The 25384-nt window shown below is 36.4% G+C and overlaps 1 protein-coding gene across 1 annotated transcript in view; it reads right to left on the reverse strand.

The window, feature by feature from the left end:
• The window catches only part of PPM1D (protein phosphatase, Mg2+/Mn2+ dependent 1D), a 43782-nt gene that overhangs the window by 5023 nt on the left and 13375 nt on the right, over positions 1-25384 (reverse strand). The window contains exons 2-5 of the mRNA XM_026517504.4: positions 21773-22001; positions 13316-13440; positions 4360-4550; positions 454-696 (exon numbers count right to left, since the gene is read on the reverse strand). Coding sequence (XP_026373289.3) covers positions 454-696; positions 4360-4550; positions 13316-13440; positions 21773-22001 — 788 coding nt within the window. The remainder of the gene's footprint in view (positions 1-453; positions 697-4359; positions 4551-13315; positions 13441-21772; positions 22002-25384) is intronic.

Genomic DNA, 25384 nt, shown 5'->3' on the forward strand with positions numbered 1-25384 from the left:
TCTAAGATCTGATATCCCAGGTCCACTTCAATCTTGAGTCTATATGATCTTATCCAAATTGCTTAATTTCTCAGTCTTATTACCTATAAGATGGAATAACATCTGTACTAGTTACTTATTCGGTTTATGAAGTTCAAATGAAATATATATGAAAGTACTTCACAAACTTAAATGTTTACAAATGTTCATAGTATTAGAAGGGGATCATTAAAATATTGTTAATGTACATCTCCTTTCCATTAGGTGCTGTATGCACACCTGGCATTCAGAACAGTACTGATGGTGATGATGAATCAATGATAATAAGTTACATGACAAAGACCCATCACTTCCCTGAACCTAGTTCAAATCCAAAATCCTATGATATGAAGAATTTGAAAAACTTTTCAGGCAACACTAACCAAAGAAATTCTGTCTATTAAAAAAACTCAAATACTATAGAGAACTATATACCTTGACTGGTGGTGTAGAACATGGGGAAGGAGTCATCACGTAGGTTTCTTGACTATTATAGGAAGGACTATCAGTCAGGTTCAGATAGAGCTCATCTTCACTGGTGAAATTTCCCTGACTGTCCACTCCTGGAGAAATGCAGATCACTATAGCACTAGTATTATCTGCTCGAAGCATACGCTGCCTCCAGCGGCCTAGTGCTCGATTAACAAGCATTTTGGCACAAGATTGTCCATGCTCACCCTGTATTTAAAAGAACAAGGAGAAAGAAGGTTAACAACTCAGATTTAGTTCTCACTACATCTGTATCAAATTAAAAAAGAGGTATTCGATATAGCTTACATAAATTAAATTTCCAAAATTTCAAACATTATCCACAGTCCCCGTAACTATGTTAAAATAATACTGCTCTAATTTTTTTAAAAAATAAGACAAGGCCTTAACCCATGGTTAAATTTCACCTGTACTTTTATCTTTTTGGTAGCAAGAAACTCAGTCTTCACTGTAACCTTAATTAGGAAAAGTTATACAGAAGTTATCTAAAATGGGAAGTTAACATCAAGTTATTACAGATAAACAATTCACAAATAAGATAATCAGGCATGGCAAAAACAAAAAACAAAAACCCTCACTGCAAAGGGCCAATTTCTTCCTAAAATAATATTTTCTGCAAATCAAAGACAATGATCCAACATAAAAATTGTCAAATATGAACAAAATCCAGAGACAAGAAAATATAAACAATTGTTAAACATATACAGTTGATCCTTGAACAATGTGGGGTGTTAGAGGTGCCAACTCTCCCACACAACTGAAAATCCATGTATAGCTTTTAATTCCCCTCAAACTTAACTACTAGTAGCCTACTGCTGACAGAAGCCTTACGAATAAAATTAAGTTGATTAGCACATATTTTGTATGTTATCTGTATTATATACTGTATTCTTACAATAAAGATAGAAAAAAAAGACAATTATAAGGAAAATACATGTACAGTGCTATACTATAAAAATCCATGTTAAGTGGACCCACATAGTTCAAACTCATGCTGTTTAAAGGTCAACTATGTATAAAAATGATGTCACTCATATGAGGAAAAAAAGCAATATAATAAGTGGCTATAGTATGGAGACCAAATGCATACCAACAGAAAGAGTGGCGGGGGGGAACCTTAAATCATCTCACGTTAGGGGCGCGTGGGTGGCTCAGTCAGGTAAGTGTCTGCCTTCGGCTCAGGTCAGGATTCTGGAATCCTGGGACTGAGCCCCATGTAGGGTCCCTGCTCAGAGGGGAGTCTCCCTTTCCCTCTGCTTTTCCCCCCTGCTTATGCTGGCTCTCTTTCTCAGATAAATAAATAAAATCTTTTAAAAAATGATTTCATGTTACCCAAAATAAATGTAGCGGAATAAAACTTTTAGCATCATACACATATTCAATACATGGATTCAGTAACTACTAAGTTTCAAAAAATGGAAATGAAAATGATATGCTCCAGAATATAGGGCCATATATCTTAAAAAGTATCTCTATAGAAATAATGTAAACATTAATGTACTATAAATATAAAATATTAATATAACTTACTATAATACATACTATATAATATATATTAAAAGCACTATATAAAAAAATATAAGTACTTTTTGTCATCTCTATACCTGAAGTTAATATATTCGAAATGGATAAAGAACTGTGGTTTTTCATTCTTTCCTTGGGAAAATGGGGAATCATCTTTATTTGGGGTTATCTGATCTTGGGTATATTACAGTATTCCAACCCATTATTGATGGCAAACTGCAAATAACTCCTCTCAGCTGCCTTATAATCTTTGCTGCCACCCATTGTCTGTCATTGCCAACTTTGCACTGGTAATTTTGTTAAGGGCCTAGAAGGTTTTCCTACACCTACTAACAATAGAATCCTTACATTCATTATCAACTATCCTCTATTTTAAAATACATATTGAAAATACAGCTTTTCAGTAACTCTCCACTAACTGAATATAAAGACCTAACTTCCTAACAGCATTTAAAACCATTTTGTCTCCTCTCCTCCAGTCACATCAAGCTATACTTGTGAAACCTGAATATGTCAAATTTGTCTCTCTTCGACTTCACACATTTTATTCCTTTTCCTGGAAAGCTTCTCTCTCCTCACTTATCTATTTACCTGGTAAATTCAATCCCACCTTTAAGAACTGCTCAAGTATCACTCTTGTCTAAGAAACTTTCTTATGCAATCTTCCCAGGTTTCCAGTCTTCTCCCTCTCAGTTCTCGTAACACTTGTTCTAAATATTGTTATATGAATGCTTCCTTCAGTACTAATTCTAAAGCCACTCTAGTGTTTATGAATAGGTTCTCTCAATCTGGCTTATGACCTTATCATGCCACTGAAATGTTTCTCTCTCTCATCATTAAAGAATTTTATAGACAAAAGAATCTTTATTTTATTTACTCTTTCTTTTACACCTGATGTCACTAACCAAATGCAACATGTTAGCCCCAAGGCTATAAAAATGAATTGAGACACAACTCTTACCTTTAAACAACTCACAAATCAAGCAGGGGTCCTGACAGCTATTTACATATCCTACTTATAACAATATGGTAAATGCTGAACAAGGACCATATTCTATTTACCTAGTACCTAATGTTAGCTGGGTGAATGGCAGCAATTTAATACAAATCCTTTCATTTTTGACTTTTTTCCTGCCAAAATATAGCTTTACCATTCCTGCCATCCGAGAGAAAGATCATCTTTTCCAAGAATAGCCCATCCCCTTGATTCCAGTTAAACTCTTCATCCTCTTCACCCTTTTTATTGAAGGTCACTAATGAAAGATCCTAACTGTAAAACCCAATATCCTGTTCTCATCCAGCTGCCTCTACTTCTTTGCAGAATTTGACACTGCTGCCTACTACCCCCAAAACACTCTTTTCTTGCCTTCAACACCATCACACTCTTCTAATTTTCCTTACTTTGTCACTGCTCAGAATGAAGAGGAAATAAATTTGCAAGCAGGTCAGGAAGGAAAGAAAAGGATTTTCTCATTGATGGTTGTTTCTTGGTTTGCAATTGACTGATAAAAAGATGGATGACATTATTACCATGTAACTCAGCAATCCCAGTGCTAGGTATACACTTAAGAGAAGTGAAAACATGTCCACACAAAAACTTGTATGTGAATGTTTACAACAGTCATTCATAAGAGCCCCAAAGTGGAAACAACCCAAATATCCATCAACTGGTGAACGGATGGATAAATTAAATGTATATCCGTTGATGGAAAATTACTCAGCCCTAAAAAGGAATAAAGTACTTTTATTTACAAGCAACAGGGATGAACCTTGAAAATATGCTTAAGTGAAAGAAGTCAAATACAAAAGGTCACATATTGTATGATATCATTTATATGAAATATCCAAAACAGGCAAAAATACAGAGACAGAAAGATCAGTGGTTGCCAGTGGGTGGGGATAACAGGAAATAGTGAATGACTGCTAGTGATTATGGGTTTTGGAGGCAGTGATAAAAATGTTCTGGAATGAGATAGTGGTGACGGTTGCACAACTTAGAGAATATACTACGAACCACTGAGTTACACATTTTAAAAAGGTAAATTTTATGGTATATAAATTATAGCTCAATTTTTTAAAAAGGATTAATGAGGTTTCATAGGCCATTAAGCCAAGGGCTGTTAATAACAAAGTCTGTGGTTGCGTGTTTTGTTATCTAGTTTCATTTATTTATATCTGTCTCATTTCCCTGACGAGCTGCAAAGTTTGCTTTACGTAATTCTAGAGCCAGGCAAACGCAAGTATCTACTCAAAGTGAACATCCTTAGACCTCTGACAAAGCAGAACAATGTATAGACAACAATATCAAATTATTGAGTCATTTCTCACCATTAAATATTTTTTCTCCTCTTGGTCCTGGCACATTGAGATGGCATCCTGTGGTGGAATCATATTCCAAAGTCCATCACTCCCCAAGATAATATACTTGTGCTTCTGGGGATCAAGAGTGTGGACACTTGTGTCTGGTTCAGGTGACACCACAAACTCACCACTGAAGAAATCATAGCTCCACAGATCACCTTGGGAGGGGGCAGAAATAAGAAGCAAGAAGTGTTACTTCCAAGCTAGTAATATCTTGTCAACAGATTAAAGGAGAAAACCTACATGTTCATCTAAATAGATGCAGAAAAGCAACTGATAACATTCAAAATCCATACATGATTAGAAAAAAAAAAAAAACTTCTTGGTGCACCTGGGTGGCATACTCAGTTGAGTGTCTGACTCTTGCTTTCAGTTCAGGTTGTGATCTCAGGGTCATGGGATTGAGACCTGCAACAGGCTTCCCACTTCACGGGGAGTCTGCTGGGGAGTGTCTCTCCCTTTCCATCTCCTACCCACCCCCCAGCTTGTGCTCTCTCTCTCAAATAAAGAAAGCTTAAAAAAAAAAAGGAAGAAAGAAACCATTTACTTTTCTGTGATACATAAGACAAAGTAAGTGGAACAATATAACTTTTCTTTTACTCCCCAAAACTGGGGAAAGAGTAGACAAAAGGGAGAAAACATTAACCTCTGCCTCTTTTATTGTGAAATACTCTGGGTAAAGACCTAAATTAAAAGCAAAAGGTTTGGGGCACCTGAGTGGCTCAGTCAGTTAAATGTCTGCCTTTGGCTCAGGTCATGACCTCAGGATCCTGGGACTGAGCCCCACATTGGGCTCCCTGCTCACAGGGAACCTGCTTCTCCCTCTCCCTGCTCGTGTTCTCTCTTGCCATCTCTCTCTCTAATACATACATATAATCTTAAAAAGAAAAATTAAAAATACAACACCAATTTAAGATGGATGGTGATGATGGTTGCACAACACTGTGTAAATGAACTTAATACCACCACAGACCTGTATACTTAAAATGGTTAAGATAGCAAAATTAAATATATTTGCCATAATTAAAACATACACAAATTTAGTTGTTTCCACTCCTACTTTGTAATAGTTTAGTCTTGTTCTTAAGACATAACTCTTAACCATAACCTTAAAAAAATGCAGTATTTTCTCATTTTATCTATCTATGCCTCTTATTCCCGTATCTGTGTTCCAGTTACACTGGCCTTCGTCAGAGTCCCTTATTATATTCACCATCCTTCCTCATATCACAGAGCTGCTCACAAACGCAGCTCCTATGCTTACAACACATGTTCCTCCTCTCTTAACAACTAGTAATTCTTCAAACTTCAGCTCAATATCAAATATCTCTTGCCTCTCTAGCTAGGTATAATACCCTTATTTTAAGTTCTCATTAGCACATATACAAGTATTTAGAGATGTAGTTTTTCAGCTTTTTTTGTGATCGGATGAAGGCCTCTCCCCTTCTCTAAACTATAAGCTTCCATGAAGACAAAGACCACATGCTCAGGAGGAATAAATGATTTGCAAGATTCACATACAATTCTATTAGGCAGCCACTAGAAGGCACCTTTGCTACATCTGTACTCAAGTAATTCTAATCCTCGTGAGTGCCTAAAAATGGTACCAATTTTCTGTCAAGCAAACTTCTCTTTCCCAAAAAGCTAGATGAAAAATGGCCATAAACCAGAAGAATGGTGCGAAATACTATAATTTACTATGAGCCAATAAGTATTACCATGCAACAAGTTAAACTTTATTTTTTTTTAATATTTTATTTATTTATTTGAGAAAGAGAGAGAGCACAAGTGGGGTGAGCATCCGAGGAAGAAGCAGACTCCCTGCTGAGCAGGGAGCCGATATGAGACTCGATCCCAGAACTCCAGGACCATGACCTGAGCCGAAGACAGACGTGTAAAGTCTGAGCCACCCAGGCGTCCAACAAGTTAAACCATAAAAACTAAAACCGCAATTCTTAATAAAATTTTTTCCAATTGTCAAAATAAGGACTGGAAGAGTAATGTGACAAAGCGTGTTTTTAGCTTAAGTGTTCAAATCTAAAAGCTATTAATATTTCTGAGGAGAAAATATGTGATAGAAAAGTAAAATCAAGAGAAAAAAACAGCAATTTTTTCATTACTGAAACAATTTAATCTCTCCTACATTGGTCTTTTTAGATGAAAAGATTCATTCATTTCCTTATATATGCTTACAAAATTATATTAAAATAAAAGTAACATTTGTAGGACATTACTATAGTAATTATATTTTATGTTCTACACAGAGTTTTCACTGCTCTAGTGGATCTTTCCCTTCTATTGTTTCTTCCCTTTTTAAAATAACAGCAGCAGGGACTCCTGGGTGGCTCAGTCAGTTAAGCATCTGCCTTCGGCTCAGGTCATGATCTCAGGGTCCTGGGATCGGGCCCCGAGTTGGGATCTCTGCTCAGTGGGGAGCCTGCTTCTCCTTCTCCCACTGCCTGCCTCTCTGCCTACTTGTGCTCTGTCAAATAAATAAAATATTTTTAAAAATTTTGTTAAAAACATGAAGTAACAGCAGCAAACCCTCTCTTGACCCCAACTGAAGTTTCATTTCTCTCCTTCCCTTTACAATAAAACTCCTAGGAAGAGTGTCTAAACTTGCTATATCAAATTGTCCTCCTCTTGCTCTTTCTTGAACCAACTCCAGTCATGACTGTGGTCTCACTATCCCACCAAAGCTACTTTGTCAAGGTCATCAATGACCTCCATGTTGCTAAACCCAGTGGTCACTTCTCAGTCTTCCCCTTACCTAATCCATCAACAGTATTTTAAATACGCCTATCAATGCTACTGGCTCTCAAATTGCTATCTCCAACCTAGACCTCACCTACTGTCAATTTTAAAAACCAGTAGCCAATTGGACATCACCACTTTTACATCTGATAAGCACCTTGAAGGTAACCTGCTAAAAACTGAACTCCTGACCTCCTTTTACAACTGATGTTCCAATATTTGCTATATCAGTTAACAGCAACTCAAACCTTCTAAGCTGCTCAGTTAAAAAAAAAAAAATCATTAAATAGTAAGGACATCTGCATTTGTTGTTCCTTCTGCCTAAACTCTCTTGCCCCAGAAACCCATAGGTCTCAATGCCTCAACTCTTTATTCAAATGTCTTCTTTTCAGACCTCCTCTACCCACCCCATTTAAAAATTCTTCTTCAAATGAAATGCTATGAAAGCAGATGTCTCCCAAATAATGCTCTGAATTTAAGCCTAGTACTTTATATTTATTCCTATTAAGTTTCACATTATTACTGCCAGCCTATTTTTATTTTTTTTATTTATTAATATTTTAGATTTTATTTATTTATTTGACAGAGACAGCCAGCGAGAGAGGGAACACAAGCAGGGGGAGTGGGAGGGGAAGAAGCAGGATCCCAGCGGAGGAGCCTCATGTGGGGCTCGATCCCAGAATGCCGGGATCACGCCCTGAGCCGAAGGCAGACGCCTAATGACTGCGCCACCCAGGCGCCCCTGCCAGCCTATTTTTAAAAACATTTTATTTGGAGGTCACATCAAATGTACAAAGTTACAAAAATAAAAAATAGGACAAAAAACACCAACATACTCTTCCACTCTACTCAGATTCACCTATTGCTGACATTTTATCTCATTTGCTTTATACATAAACATTGTGTTTGTGTGTATATGTAAAACAAAACTTTTTTTAACATTTTATTTATTTATTTTAGTGGGGGAGAAAGAAAGTACACAAGTGGGGGAGGTGCAGAGGTAGAGGGAGAAAAAGAATCCCAAGCAGATTCTGTGCTAAGCTCAGAGCCCGATATGGGGCTCAATCCCAGAACCCTGAGATCATGACCCAAGCTGCAATCAAGAGTCAGACAACTTAACCGACTAAGTCACCCAGGTGTTTCTGTAAAAAATATTTTAAATCATAGCTCTTAACCCCTAAATACTTCAATGTGTATTTTCTAAAAACAAGAATATTTTATTATCAGATGGTTTAATACTGTCTTTTATAGGCTCTAGCCTAAAATCAGGAATAGCATTTACTTGTGACATTTCTTTAGGTTATACATTCTTGGCCAGAATACTACATAGGGAATAGTGTCAGTCTCAGCACTATTCCTCATTAGTGATGGTAATTTGGTCATTAGGCAAGGTGCTGCCTGATTTCTCTATTTTCTAATTACTATTTTTTCTTTTTCTTTTTTTAAGTTTATTTATTTAGTTTTAGTAATCTCTACACCCAATATGGGGCTGGAACTCACAACCCTGAGTTCAAGAGTTGCACGCTCTTCCAACTGAGCCAGCCAGGAACCTGTAATTACTATGTTTTCTCTCTTGCAACTAAAAGCAGTCTATGGGGAGATATTTTAAAATAATGCTGATATACCACTGCCTAAGTACTTTTGAGTATCTGTGTAATATAAAAAATTGAGGACTATATACTCTATTTCTTTCTCTAGGTAGTTAACAAATGTTGAACCAAGCTAAGGAAAAAACATAGATAGGGCTCCTGGGTGGCTCAGTTAGTTAAGCGTCTGACTCTTGGTTTCTGGTCAGGTCATGATCTCGAGGTTATGAGATTGAGCCCCATGTGGGGCTCCACGTTAGCGCAGAGTCAGCTTGGGATTATCTCCCTGTCCCTCACCCTTCTACCCCTCTCCCCGCTTGTGCTGTAATAAATAAATAAAATCTTTAAAAAAAAAAATAGAATCACATCAATCAAGATCTCTCTCCAAATACATTAGTTAATACCCTTTGTACTAACTACATATTCTATAGGAAGCTCATTCAATGCTGCTATTATTCAGTCTCCGTCTCCCCACCTTCACACTATCCTAATAAAAACCAAAGTGTATTTAATAGAGAAATTTGACTAGTAGCAGTTCGTAAGAAAAGTATCTAAAGACTGGCACTATTCTAATAAACCAACAAATGTGGTATGATTACTAAAAGCTAATGACAGGATTCCAGGACTCCACTAGCAGAAGTACAGTGCTCAGGGAGCACAAACTAAATATTTCCATTATACTTCACACTGATCAGACCACATCTTGCAGAATATCCTCAATTCTGGAACATTTATTAAAGGAATAAAGGAATATGACAAGAACAATGAAGGGTCTGAAATTAGCCTAGAGGAAAGACTAGAGAAACATGCTAGATAATTTTGAATAGGTAAATGACGGTCATTTTGTAAAAGGCAAAATAAGTACACTCCTCTGTTTTTGTTTCAGCACACAAAACTAGAACTAACATCTGAAAGATTCATGGTGGCAGATTTTAACTGACAATTCTGCAAGAGTTTGTACTTTGAAATATTAAGATTTACTGAAGATATTCAAGCAGGGGCTGAATTACTTCTTGTCTGAATTACTCTAAAGATATCTCAGAACAGAGTAGAAATGTCTATAACAGAATAACCAGTTGGTTCTCTTGCTTTCCACCAGTCTTTCACCTGTTCCTTCTTTTCCACTACACAATCACGTATGGGTTTCAAGGCTTAAGATCCTTGGCACACACACTTCATATATACAAAATAACTTGGCATCTACTTTTCTAAATTGAAGGTTCACCTTACTTTTTGAACTCGAAGACCTTGCCCTCAGTCCAATCAGTTGAGTTCCCCATTAAAAAAAACAAAAAACAAAAACTCTGTTTTTGGGGTGCCTGGGTGGCCCAGTCAGTTAAGTGTCCAACTCTTGGTTTCAGCTCAGATCGTGATCACAGGGTCCTGGGATCAAACCCCGTGTCGTGGGCTCCACATTGAGCATGGAGTTGGCTTGAGATTCTCACTCCCTCTCCCTCTGCTCCTCTTGCTCCTGTTCCCTAAAATAAATAATCTTAAACACACACACACACACACACACACACACACACACACACGTTCTTTAGTAATATTAATTCCTTGCCAATTATCACATTCTTCCCTCTTTTTCCTTCCCAGCAACTGAATGATCTATTATATCACATGCTTGTACTATGAACGAATAACCTGGGAAACTCAGCCTGTGATTCTGCAAAAATCTACAATATATGTGAAGTGCCTAGAACACTGCTACAGGCCCCCAATAGTACCCCTGCCTTCAATTTCATTACCCTATTATTCTAACCACTACAGCAGCCAAAATGACCCTTAAAAAAAAACAAAAAAAACCAAAAACCACAAACTGGGGACGCCTGGGTGGCTCAGTCAGTTAAGCATCTGCCTTCAGCTCAGGTCATGATCCTGGGGTCCTGGGATCGAGTCCCACATCGGGCTCCTTGCAGAGCAGGAAGCCTGCTTCTCCTTCTGCCTGCAGTTCCCTCTGCTTGTGCTCTCTTTGACAAATTAATTAATTAAAAAAAAAAATTGGATCATGTCACTGCCCTACTTCAATAAACAGCAACGGTAACATTTATAGAGCACTTATTATGTGCCAGGTACTATTTTAAGTACTTTACATATATTAAGTCATCCAATACTCACAACAGAATGAGGCAGGTATCACTATGAGCCCCATTTACAGCTGAAAAAACTGTGTCACATATATTAAGTAATTTACATATAGTAAGTGATTTGCCCCAGTTTGTACAGTAAGTAACAGCATTGGCATTGGCCCCTAGAAATTTTGGCTCCAAAGTCTATCTCTTCACCACTGTGATATACTTCCCCCACTCAATTCCTTCCCAAAAGTATTTAAAATAAAATTTCTTATCATGGTCTAGCTATAAAGCCTTTAGTTCTTGCCTACCACCCATAATGTCTTCACCAAACTCCCTACCTTACTTAACCTGCATGGCTTTTTAAAAAGATTTTCTTTATTTATTTGTGAGAGAGAGAGAGCGAGAGCAGGGGGAGCGGCAGGCAGAGGGAGAAGCAGGTTCCTTGCTGACCAAGGAGTCCAATATGCAGGACAAAATCCCAGGAGCCTGCTATCATGACCTGAGCCGAAGGCAGACGCTCAACAGACTGAGCCACCCAGGTGTCCCTGCATGGCCCTTCTTAATTGGGTCAGTGTCCCCATCTCCACCTTCATTTCACATCTCTACCTCCTCTCTCTCACACTGGTTTCATTCATGTTCTTTATAGACATCAAGCCCTTTTCTTCCTGCATTAGGATTCTTTGCTCATAAACAACAATTTCCAGCTCAGGTTAACTTAGGCCAAAAGGCAGCTAGGAAGAAAATCAAGTAGTTCACACAACAGACAAGAAGCTGGAGAACCAGGCATGGATACAGGGCAGTTCTAAGCCTTAGGCAGGAAAACCCAACCTCATCAATGGACACTGCTTAAGGAAGTCCGTATCACTAGGATGAATTCATTCCAACCAGTTTGTTTTTAATTTTTGTCCTTACTAGATTCACAATTCAAAAATCCTAGAACAGAGACTCTGACTGATCTGGCTAAGCTTGCCCATGTTTTACAAAAGAACCTTAATAGGAATGTCTAAATTAAGACTGCACATATTAGGGAAGATGTAATTTCCAAAATTTCATTATGTTATTTAGGTAGGAAAAGAGAATATATGCTAGACAACTCCTATATCCCCCATCCCAAATCAAATGTCTACTAACTGCCTAACGGCCTTTTGGGAATACTACAATTCTGCTTTGACTGTTATTTTCCTTGGTCCTTTCTCCTCCTTCAGGTCTTAGCTCAAATATTACCTGTTTAAAAAATGTTTCTTGATAATCCTCTTTAATGTAGCCTTCCCCTGCCACCTACTATCCCTCCCACCAATTACAGGTACATCATCTTGTTTAATTTCTTTACAACACGTTTTAGAACAATTTTCTCATCTGTTCATTTATTATCTATTTCCCCACCAGATTATAGGTTCCATGAATAGTGGGTATATCTGCATTTGATCACCAAAGATGAATTAGAGACAGTAATATGGTAGGGAGAATAACCTTTTGAAAATGCAAATCAGATGGTGTTACTCCTTACCCTGCTATCCTTTAATGTTTCCCATTATACTTACACTGGAATGCAGATATCTGCTATGATGTGACCCACGTCTGCCTCAATAACTCTAGACTTTTGATAATTCCTAGAACATGCCAAGATCTTTCCCAATTCAGGATCCATGCCTAGAATACTCTTTAACAGGTTCTTCACAAGAATAGCTCCTTCTCAGCCATCAAATCTCAGCTAAAATAACACTGCCTAAAAAGAGCATTTTCATCACACTATATAAAATAGTTTTTCCCTTCTAAATTATTCTTTATCATAGAACACCATTTCTTTCCTTCATGTATTTCCTAAACCGTAATTATTTCATTTACAAGCTTACTTCTTTATTGCCTGTCTCCCAAACTACATAGTCTTGCTCCATGAAAGCATACAGAAAATATATAATCAGTATTATCTCTCCAAAGCCTGATTCAGTGACTGGCACTAAGTCAGTACTCAAGTATTTGTTAGAGGAAAGAAGGAAAAAATTGGTGTTTTCTAAACGAAATTCTCTGTACAAAAAATTTAACCAGCACATCCAAGATAAGGTATTTCTATAGCTATAATCCTCAAGCCTTCCATCCAAAACCAGGTAGCCTAGAAAATAAGTATGTTTATTTTGTCACGAACAATTTATTTTGCTAGCTAATGAGAAATAGAGCTTTGAAGGCTCTTAAGAGAAATATGAAAGGCTGAAGTAGGGAAGCACATTTAAAAATAATTTTAAGGATAACACCAAGCTTAGACATACATATAACTTCCCTAAGTATAGGTGGGAATCAGCAAAATGTTGAAAATGACTCATGATTAAACAGCAACAGGCACTGAAATCCATATTTTAACCATCCCCTCCATTAAATTTTAAAGGATTTATTGTAACAGTGTACCCCCATTTTCTGTCAAATGAGGACTTAGTTCTTAGTCTCCTCTTTAATGTTACCACCATACATTGTAGAAAATCCAGTATGATTTCACCAGATGTAAGTCCTACTTACCAAGTGCTCTTGCTACTGCCAGAAAAGGAATCTGGTCAATAACTGTGCTCCTTCTAACAGGTCCATTGTGAGTGAGCCGAGGTCGTTTCCAAACTACACGATTCACCCCAGACTTGTTCATCACACTGAAAAAGAGTTCACAAAAATACTCTAAATGAATAAAATATAACAACTAACGTAGCTCAATGTGTTAAATAACTAAACAATCAGATTACATGATCACAAAATAATGACTTATCTGTTTCAGACACAAAGATGCATAAACCAAAATTCCTGTTCAGAGAGGGAAGACAAAATAGGGTAGATTAACACGAGGAGAATTGAGATTGCTGAGGTAGTTTAGACAGAACGGAGTAGAAGTAATGAGAAGAAAAATGAGCAGACAGCATGTCAGAGAAAAAAGCAAGATAACGTGATAACTAAGAAAACTGAAGGGAGGAAGAAGAGGTTATAAATAAATAGTGATAAAAAAATTGAAAAGGAGAAGTTATACAGTTTTTGATGTATTTGAGGGTGCTAAAAACAGTACAACTTCAGTTTTCATATTTTTAATTTGAAGATATACCTCAAAAGAAATATCTATGTATTTAGATATTTCTGTAATTAGAAGCATGAGAGTAGACTTTGGAAACAGATCAGTTGTAGAGATATAGATGTGGGAGTTACAGAATAAGAAAAATCTTAGAAAGGAATTTGGCATCGGAGCAACAGAAATCTATAATTAGTACACAGAAAAGTTAGTACATGCTAGGGTGCCTAAAACATGGAAATATGGTCTAATCTTTAGGCAAAAAAAGTAATAATCAAAACACAACAGAGGGGCACCTGGGTGGCTCATTCGGTTAAGCATCTGCCTTCAGCTCGGGTCACAAACCCGGGGTCCTGGGATCAAGTCCCACACCGGGCTCACTGCTCAACAGAGTCTGTTTCTCCCTCTCCCTTTGCCCCTCTCCCCGCTGCTCGTGTGTGTGCACACACACTCTCTCTCATAAATTAAAAAAAAAAAAAATACACAATAGAGATGGTCTCTCAGCACGTGCCTGGCATGACTGAAATGGTAAACTGACCCTTAATTTAATCATAATCTGCCTGAATTAAAAAAAAAATCAATGAAAGAAAAATGTTCCTCTGGAAGGCTAGAAAAGTTGGCGGAAACAGCAGCAAAGAGAATTTTCAAGAAACAATATTAGCCTAACTGATATTAAATCCATCTGACAAGATACATGCATAAGATGAGGCTGATTCCCAAGACTTTCAAAGATAGATGACACTAAAATAATCTAAGTCTTCTCATTTAGAGCCCCTCTGCATCCAGAAATTCTTTGATTATAATCTGAAATTTCATTCATCTACAGCAAGCCAGCTGACAATAATATGTGGTTTCCTCGTCGGTTATTTTTCTCATGATTAATAAGTACTAAGACATCCTGACGTATACATGAGTGAGTCCTTCATTAGTTTATTATTGACCTTGAGTAGCATGACTCTATCTTCCTAAACTGGATGAACACTGAAATGACCTTGAGTAGCATGACTCTATCTTCCTAAACTGGATGAACACTGAAATGAAACTAGCTTCAAGATGTGGAAAGCTGAAGATAGGACAAATAATGGTGACCACTCTCAAAGGAATGTCACTATAAAATGCCACAGACCTCAGCAGCTGCCAGCCAGTTAACCCCCAACTATGGCTTTTCTATCTCTACTCCAACTTCAAAAGAATGAAAATACTAGAGAAAAAAGAAATAACAAATGGAATAAAAATCCTAAGAGAAGAAAACAAAGGTATAAGTCTTATAAATGAGAAATAGCCATGCTTACTCTGAGCCAAGAAAAACATGAATATGGCAGAACAGCCTCAACCTTCTTTCTGAAGTAGAAAACAAACTTATCAGACAAGGGCAGGAGAGAAGATCTGAGCAACTTTGTCTCATGAAACTCTGCAATGATGGAAGTGTTCACTCTGCCCTGTGTGGCTACTGAGCACTCTGTGGCTAGTGCTAATGAGGAACTGAATTTTTTATTTTCATTGTAATTAAATTATATTTAAATTTAAACAGCCATATGTGGCTAGTGGCAACTACATTAGATAGCAGAGAGGAGGAATGAAGCAAGTACAAAATGACCACTAATGTTGTCAGTGATAACACAGAAGAGAAATTCAATAGAGTTGTTTATTTACTATCCCTTTTGAGAACCCATTTACTTCAATTCACAGTCCTCAAAGCAACATTGTTCTAGGTCATAGCAAGTTAGAATACCAAAGGTGGTCATTTTGTTATTTTATGCTTTCGTCAACACTGATCCTCAAAAAACAAACAGGAGAGTAAAGATTAAATCTACCATTCACAAGAACAGACACAATCATTCTGCCTTCATACCACCTTAAGTCTTATTGTTCTTTCCTAAACCTGCTCCCTAAAATGTTAAGACTTAATACTTAAGTAATTACAGTAGCTACCCAAATTGTTTCCATTATTACTCTTAAGTAGGAGCTCTCTTGATATTTAACAGTCAAAGATATTATTGTCTCTGTGCTTCTGAGGAACAAAAATCAAAATAATGGTACCAGTTAAAACAAAGTTTTAAATCCAGTATCAAAAAACCAAAGCAATGTTATAAAAATGCTGCTTTTTTATTGCACTCCCTGCTGTCGTCCTGTATGATTAAAAGGCATACACAAAGAACAGCGTGATACGCAGAGAGCTGACTGAGCAGCAACAGAAGGCTGGAAAAACAGAGCACTGGCCAGTTGCCTAGGGTGAGACGGAGGGAAAGGAGGAAATAACTTATAATAAAACAGCTCAATTTGTGCAAAAAGACACCTGCTCCCAAATGGCAAAGAGCATCTGTCCAACCATCCAGATGGTATTTTAAGTGATAAGACAAAAAACGTAAACTCTAAAAAAAAAAGTTATTAAAAATAAAAAATACATAATTTAATAATTAATATAGAAAAATAAAGAATAGTCAAGAAAATATATTTTAAAAGATTAATTAAAAGGGATCAGGACTACCAATATTAAAAATTCTAATGAAGCCACATTTCTTTTTAAAAAGTATACTACTGGTACATGAACATACAGTATAAGAAATAGAATGCCCAGAAAAAAATCCAAATATATACAGGAATTCAGTTTGTAATTGCAAAGCCCACTTTGCATGACTATGACCTTCACACTCATAGGATCAAATAGATGACAGCATGAAACCAGGCTCATAACTTTGTAGAATAAAGAATAGGAAACAGTATGTCAGCATGGCAGCTTCAGTTATGCTGTCTTCAGCAATGTCCTTAAGAGAAATCCAAGAGCCATTTTCTAGCCCCCATAAACAAGCTTCATATGCCACAGGTAAACTTCATATGCCTCAGAAATCAGTGTCTTATAATAGCCCGTGACTTACCGGTCCCTGCACAAGTCAAACTGCATATATATAGGGCAGCTAATAAGGTCTTTGCTTCCCGACAGAAATTTATAGTCCACTCAAAATCTTCTCTATCCAGCTACAGTTCCAATTCAAGGATCATTCTACCATAAGCAATGTTACCTTATAACAGAACGGACATTCCATCTTAACCAGAGAAACGGTGCTAGGAGTGGGTAAACTCAAGGTCATCTTCCTACTAAAGAGGGGTTTTATGCCTGGCTAGCCTTCTAATGAGTAAGAAAAAGATATATAATTGTTTTAGTAGCTACTACTGGCCATTGAGAAAAAAATATTAATTTGTATCCCTACTACACAGTTCAGATTTAAAAATTCCAGAGAATTGAAGGTTAAAATGTACAAGATGAAACCATACAAGTACTAGAAAAGTGTTTTTCAAAATATGATTCAGAGGCCCCTGGGAGGGGTCCCCCAGACCTTTTCAGGGGGTCTGCTATGGCAAAATTATTTTCATAAGACTATGTGTATACAGTGGAGTTTTTGAGAGGCTAAAAGATTTGATACAATATCATATAATAAAATATGTTGCATCTGTGTAACTTCATCAAACCAATATTTCACAAATAACCAATGCCTATGTTACAAAATCACACACGGGGGCTATATACTACACGTTTCCAACTATGCAAAACTATGGAGACATAAAGAGACCAGTGGTTCCCATGAGTAAGGAAGGAGGAAGGGATAAACACAGAGAACACAGGATTTTTAGGACAGTGAAAGTATTCTTATGATAATATAATGGTAGATACATGTAATTATGTATCTCAAAACCCTAGAACATCCCTACTGTAAACTATGGGCTTTGGGTGATAATGATATGTCAATGTAGGGTCATCAATTGTAATAAATATACCACTCTGGTATAGGATGTGATAGTGGGAGAAGCTGTATGTATAAGAGGAGGCAGGGAGTATACAGGAACTCTCAGTACTTTCTATTTACTTTTGCCATGAACCTAAAACTGCTCTAAAAAATAGTCTATTAATGGGGCGCCTGGGTGGCTCAGTCGTTAAGCGTCTGCCTTCAGCCCAGGGCATGATCCTGGCGTTCTGGGATCGAGTCCCACATCAGGCTCCTCCGCTATGAGCCTGCTTCTTCCTCTCCCACTCCCCCTGCTTGTGTTTCCTCTCTCGCTGGCTGTCTCTCTGTCTGTCAAATAAAGAAATAAAATCTTAAAAAAAAAAAAAAAAAGAAATTTTAAAATAAAATAAAAAAAATAGTCTATTAATAAAAAAATCATTTAATCAATGGCTCTTAATTGATACACATATGGTTCTTAATATAAGCATATAAAAAGGTCATTGATATAATTTCAGAACTACATTATTAACCTTTAAGAAACTACCTCTTTTTGAGTTTTAAAATAGTATCAAAGAATATCCCCATACATGGAAAAGCTATTAAAATACTCCTCCCTTTTCCAAATATATATCTATGAAAGGTCAGCTTTACTTCTGATACTGCAACCAAAAAAACATTATAACAGATTGAAGACAGAAGCAGATATGAGAATCTAGATGTCACCTACTAAGCCAGACATTAAGGAGACTTAGTAAATGTAAAACAATGCCAAGTCTCTCTCTAAACATGTTTTGGGAAATAGCTATTTTTTCATTAAAAAAATGTTCTTTATGTTAACACAATGGGTTTATTTTTTTTAATTTTTATTTATTTATTCATGAGAGACATAGAGAGAGAGACAGAGGGAGAAACAGGCTCAATCTCAGGACCCCGGGATCATGACCTGAGCCAAGGCAGATGCTTAATCGCCTGAGCCACCCAGGCGCCCAATACAATGGGTTTAACACAGTTATTTTTCAGGGGCGCCTGGATGGCTCAGTAAGTTGAGCATCCAACTCTTTTTTTTTTTTTTTTTTTTTTAAGATTTTATTTATTTATTTCACAGAGATAGAGACAGCCAGCGAGAGAGGGAACACAAGCAGGGGGAGTGGGAGAGGAAGAAGCAGGCTCATAGCGGAGGAGCCTGATGTGGGGCTCGATTCCGTAACGCCAGGATCACGCCCTGAGCCGAAGGCAGACGCTTAACCGCTGTGCCACCCAGGCGCCCCGAGCATCCGACTCTTGATTTCAGCTCAGGTCATATTAGGGTCCTGGGATCCAGCCCAGCAGCAGGCTCTCAACTCAGCAGAGAGTCTGCTTGTCTCCCTCGCCCTCTGCCCCTCCCCCCACTCAGGCATGCACGCTTGCGCGCTCTCTCTCAGATAAATAAATCTTTAAAAAATATAGTTATTTTTCAATGAACAAATATTTGAAAATGTCTTTATTTTTAGTTTCTAAAATAATTATATAAACCCACATAAACAAAAAGCTCTTCAAGGTCCTCAACTTTTAAGAGTATAAAGGGTTCCTGGGCACCTGGATGGCTCAGTCAGTCTGCCTTCTGCTCAGGTCATTCATTATCCCAGGGTCCTGGGATTGAGTCCCCCCCATCGGGCTCCCTGCTCAGTGGGGAGCCCACTTCTCCCTCTCCCTCCGCCTGCAGCTCCCCCTGCTTGTGCTCTCTCTCTCACTTTGTGTCTCTCTCAAAATAACTAAATAAAATCTTTAAAAAAAAGAGTATAAAGGGTTCCTAAACCCAAAAATATTCATAACCACTGTACTAGAATATAGAAGACTTTTTAATAACCTCAGAACGAGAGAACTATACGTACAGCACAAAAAACAAAAGTCGTAACAGAAGACACTGAACTACATTAAAACAAACTTCCATGTAGAAAAAAAATTCCAGAACCATAACATAACTAAAAGTCAAATTGTGAAAACAACACCTGAAACACATCACATACATTAGACTAATTTCTCTAATTATATAAGCAGCTCTTACACACTAATACAAAAAAAAGGCTAACAATCTTTCCCCTAAAATGAACATATTATAAACAGAAATACACAGAAAAGGAAATATAAATAGCTGTTAAACAAATAAAAAGATACTCGACCTTTCTTGTAAGACAAATTAAAATTAAAATATCACCAAGTTTCCCCCCTTTTTTAACCTAAAAGTCAAAAATGATCAAAAAGTTCTAGAAGTATGTTGTCAAGGGCATCCACATACACTGCTGACATTAATATAAACTGGTACAACCTCCATGGAGACTAATAGTTATCAATATTCAAAACATACTCCTCTTTGGCCCAGCAATTCCTTCTAGGAAATAACCCCACAAATATGTATGTACAAAAAGATACGTGTACAGGATTTTTCATTTACAGTAATGTTTGTAATAACAAAAAAAATCAGAAATACTCTTCAACAGGAAAACAGTTAAATAAATGATGGTACATCCACACATGGTACAGCTTCATATCTGATTGTGTATGAATATCTACCAAAGGACACACTTTAAAACTGGTTTCTTGAGGGGGAGGGCAAATGGGTGGCCTGTGGGACAGTAGCAGTTGAGAGACCTTCTAAAGTATACCATTTTATGCTACCTAAATTTTAACCAATGAATGCTGCTACCATTAAAAAAAAAAATGTGTGTGTGTGTATAAATCAACATACATAAATTATAAACATCTGGTGTATTTCTATACTACTCTTATTTCTCTGCATAACTGAAATCACACTACAAATATAATTTTATATCCTGCTTACTTTGTGACCAATAAGCATTTACCCATAATATTAAAAATTCCCTATAGATGTGGGAGTTCATTATACTACTCTTTCTACCTTTACCTATGTTTGAAAATTTGGGTAACACCATGATTTTTAAAAATCTATCTATAAACATTATTTTTAACAGCTATATCATATTCAATATTATAAATTATGTATCATAATATACTTAACCATTCTTCAGTTATTGGGCCTTCAAGTTATTTCCAGCCTTTAATAGTCTTTAAACATTGCTGCCATCAATAACCCTGTTCAGATATTCTGGTCCACATTTCAGATTTCTTTAGAGTACATTCCTGAAATTACTGAGTCTTAGAGCTAGTGGGTATGAATTATAGTCTATATAAGTCATACCAATTTATAATTCTGCCAACAGGATTCCCATTTCAACAAAAATATTGAGAAGTATCTCTCTTTTTTTAACTTTGCTAACCCAACAGCAGGAAATAGTTTCACTTTAATAATTTTTTTCAAATGTTTGCTATTCTTGCATTTTTGTTGTTGTTCAAAGTTCTCTATTCACCTATCTGGGGGTAGTTTCTTTGTGTTTCTTACTGGTTTTTTGAACTGCTTATAGTTTAAGTTAACATGTAAATTCTTTCCCCCAGTTAGTTTATTAATACTCTGAAAAAGTCTATTTTGATTTAATAGAAGGAAGAAAAAGGAGGCAAGTAATAATATCATAGTAAGGCTTTAGTTAGAATAATTATTTAGAAAATATTGGATTCTATTTAACTTGCCTCATACCTTCAATTTTTAAAACTTAGTACAGGGATAAGTTTTAAATTTTTTCATGTTATTCATTCCTCTGATTTTTAGGATAATCTTACATTTTAGTTTGCCTCATAAAATATGCTGAAGCCACTTTCAGTTCATAGTTTACAAATTATAGATTGAGATGATAACTTGAAAGAGACAAAAGAAAATAGTAAGAAGAAAGGTCTGCAGTACATCTGACATAGAAACCAAAGAAAAAAAGCTGAAGGTTAAGTATAACAAAATTCTGTTCCCAAAGCCAGATTCAAATTGTTCTACTCTGAAACTCTAAGGGTTGCTCTGTCCAGATTCTGAAAGTCATGCTGCAGTATTTAGGCAAAAAGTAATCAATAAATCCTTGTATGTATTATTTGACTCCCATTAAAATATTATTTCCCTCCGGAACCATTATCAGAAATAAAACAGTCAACTCAAAATAATGAGATAAATATGAATGCAGATGGGTACTTTATCAGGCAAACTAAAAACCTATAATACTGAGAAAGTAACTTCACTGAAAGGGAGTAATAATAGGTCAATCTGGTTAGTAAAGCAGAAAAGAACTAAATAGAATCAAGAGAGGAAAGACAAAACAGCACAATGATTACCTCCCACCAAGTCCTTCGATTCGTTCTCTTTCCTTGGGAAGTTCTGGCTTATGGTCCTGTGTCACCTCCACAGCTCTGACAAAATCATCCTTCGGGTCATCCTGAATTCCAAGAACCACCCCTGAGTCACCCACGTGAGCTACATACATCTTCATGCCCCGTATGATGACCACACTGGCAGTTGTCCCTGACGTGCTGGGAAGACCTGTCATAGTCTTTGGCCATTCTGCTGTAATAAGAAATAAAATATTTTACTCCTCCAGGTATAAACATTAATATGGTATCAGAACAAAAAAAAAAAAAAAAAAAAAAGGCAACGTGCGCTGAATTAGCATGTTAAAACTTGAGTTAGCATAGGATAAAATTTAAGAACATTTTGAAAGCTATTCAAAAAGAACTTGTGTTAATTTCTTCATCAATATTTTAATAAATTAATTTTGTAAATAATACAATTTTATTACAACCATCAAACCAATCCCAGGAAAAAAATATTACAGGAAAGATTGACTAGTTCCACATGTCTTAGTCCTAACTACATTTAGTGGCAGGTATGTGTTCAGTTTTTTCTATAGCCTGTAGCTTAGCATCTATTTATTAATCTCTCTTTTAAAAGATTTTCAGCAAAAGCTATTTGATTTGTTTTTGAAATAGCTATTGTGTACCAAGTTCCGTGCTAAGAGCTTTACATGTATTATCTCAAAAAATACTTGCAACAAACATATAAGATAGGTTAAATTATTCCCATTATTTTCATTTTACAGATGAGGAATCAATAGTTTAAGTTAAAGTTGTTTAAGATAACTCAAATATTAAGTGACAGAGACCCAATATATTTAATTCCAAAACCTTATATTGACTAATTACATTTGTCATTTAAAAATTCTGAAATATTCTGTAATATTAAACAAACTACAATTTACAGTTCAAGATAGCCAACTGAATTCAAACACTGACATAGTCTCCTCACCAAAATCCCACTGAAAGGACAGAATATAAATATTAGAAAAAGTCCACGGGAGTCCTGAAACACAGAGGTAGGTCATACACAAATCTGAGAAATCCTTGGAATCTTAAAGAAATGGAATTATATTAAGGGAAAAATAAGAATACAAAACTTGTAGTCCAAAGTAAGTGAAAAGCAGTGAAAAGCACATAACAGTTGTCCCTGTTAACAGAGTCTCTGAAAAGCTCAAGCTCAGAGACAATGGCAAAGGCTGAAATAGGAATGGATAGTAAAAGTTTGGCAGATTTATTTAAAACCGCAGGAGCTAGGTCAGTGCCTAAACTCTCCACACAGTAAAAAGTAAAACATTTTAGTTCCTAAGCTACCAGTCCTTTAAACCTCTCTTTTAAGGAAAGTGACTGATGCATCTGTTGATAGGGACAACAGGGTCTCAACAGGGATGAGGTGGAAGAAATATAGGGCCTAAAAAAACTGGATGGGGTGCCACACAACTTTCATAGCCACAAGGCATCTCTAGTATATTCAGACTAATTAGAGTTCTTTTCTTTACAATATTACATACACTGAAAAGACATTTCTTGTTAGCACATCTCCTCATCTCATCCTGCAGATGGAATCCACCCTACAGAATGCCCTGTCACTCCCAGCAGAGGGCCGCTTGCAGTATATGAAATAATGACCCTCACAATTGCTGAGGGAAACAGAATGGCTACCAATATTGATGAAGCCAATAATTCATAAACATACACATGTAAAACCACCTGCAACAGTACCAGACGCATAGTAAGTGCTCAATAAATGTTAGTTTTTATTGTTATAATTATTATTTAAGAAAATCAAACAGCCTAAGAGGCATCAAGAATATACAAAGAGAAAATGGGCCCCAAGAAAACATCTGTGGAAGAATCAAAAGCATCTATAGATTTTTTGGCATTGACAAGCTTCAGTAAGATTACTGAATAGAAACACTATTAAAAAAAAATAAAAAATCAATACCATTTCTGTAAGCCAGCAACAAAAAATTACAAAATGTAACTTTTAAAAAAAGATATCATTCACAATAGCAGCAAAAAGTATACTATATATCTGGGAACAATGCTAACAAATCTCTAACAAGACCTTTATGGAAAAGCTGTAAACTAATGGACCAAAAGAACAGAATAGTGAGCACAGAAACAGACCCATGCATTTTTAAACACTTGATATACAAATAGTGGAGAAAACACTGACTTTCAAGGGTGCCTGGGTGGCTGAGTCAGTTAAGCATCTGCCTTCAGCTCAGGTCATGAAACCAGGAATCTGGGACTGAGTTCCCAGGTCAGGCTCCCTGCTCAATTGGGAGTCTGCTTCTCCCTCTCCTTCTGCCCCTCCTCCCCCACCTCATCCTCCACCACCACCAAATCAATAAATAAAATCTAAAAAAAAGATTGACTTTCAGTACATGGAATCGGGACAAGATTAAAAAAACAACAAAAAAAACCACAACACTTTGGGTCCATGATGCCAAACACAAAAAATCAATTCCAGACACACTAAATGACCTAATATGAAAAACAGAGCTAAAATGCTTAGATAATATATAGGAAGGTATATTCATGACCTCAGGATAGGAAGGGATTTCCTAAAGACAAAGGATGGACTAGCCATATAAAGAAAATGATTAAGAAGCTATACTACTGCTAAAATTAAGAATTTCTGTTCATCAGAAGATACCATTACTAGAGTGAAAAGACAACTCACAGAATGTAGTTTGTAATAACACGCCACAGACATGGTATTCAGAATATAAAAACGCTCCTACAAATCAAGACAAACTATGCAACAGAAAAATGCAACAAAAAAATGCCTTTTGCAAAAGTGGAAATCCAAACAGACAAAAAATATGCAAAGGTGTTCAGCTTCTTTAATCAACAGGGAAATACAAATTAAAAACCACAATGAGATACCACTATATAATTATCAGACTGCATAAATTAAAGTCTGACAATAGAAACTGTGGTTAAGAATGTGGAACATGTTCTATCAACTACTCGTGGGAGTATAAACTGATAAAACCACTTCAGAAAACATCTAGGCATTATCAAAAATGAAGATATGTATACACTTTGACTACTATACCTAGATATATACCATGAATTAATGTACATGTACACACAATATATATGAACGTTCAGAGTTGGATCACTCATACGGGCTCAGGTCATGATCTCAGGGTCCTGAGATCCAGCCCCATGTCGGGCTCCACACTGCTCAAGATTCTCTCTCTTAAGATTCTCTATCTCCTTCTTCAATCTCTTAAGATTCTCTCTCCCCCCTCCCTCTGTCCCACCCCACAGGCTCTCAAAAAATAAATAAATATCTTAAAAAAAAAAAAAGAAAGAAAGAAAGAAAAGAAAACAAGCAAACTCCTACAGAACTATCACCACAAAAGTCAGGATGACAGTTACCCCTTGAAAAAAGATAAAAATATGAGATGAGAAAAGACATATGGGAGCTTCTGTAGTACAGGCAATGTTCTCTTTCTTAACCAGATGGTGTTCATTTTACAACTCTTCATTGAAGTGTACATTTATGTTTTATGGCCTTTTCTATATGTATGTTATATTTCACAATTTGTTTAAAGTTAAAAAAAAAAAAAAAAGCAGGAA

This window comes from Ursus arctos, unplaced genomic scaffold (assembly GCF_023065955.2).
Source record: "Ursus arctos isolate Adak ecotype North America unplaced genomic scaffold, UrsArc2.0 scaffold_24, whole genome shotgun sequence".
Lineage (NCBI taxonomy): Eukaryota > Metazoa > Chordata > Mammalia > Carnivora > Ursidae > Ursus > Ursus arctos.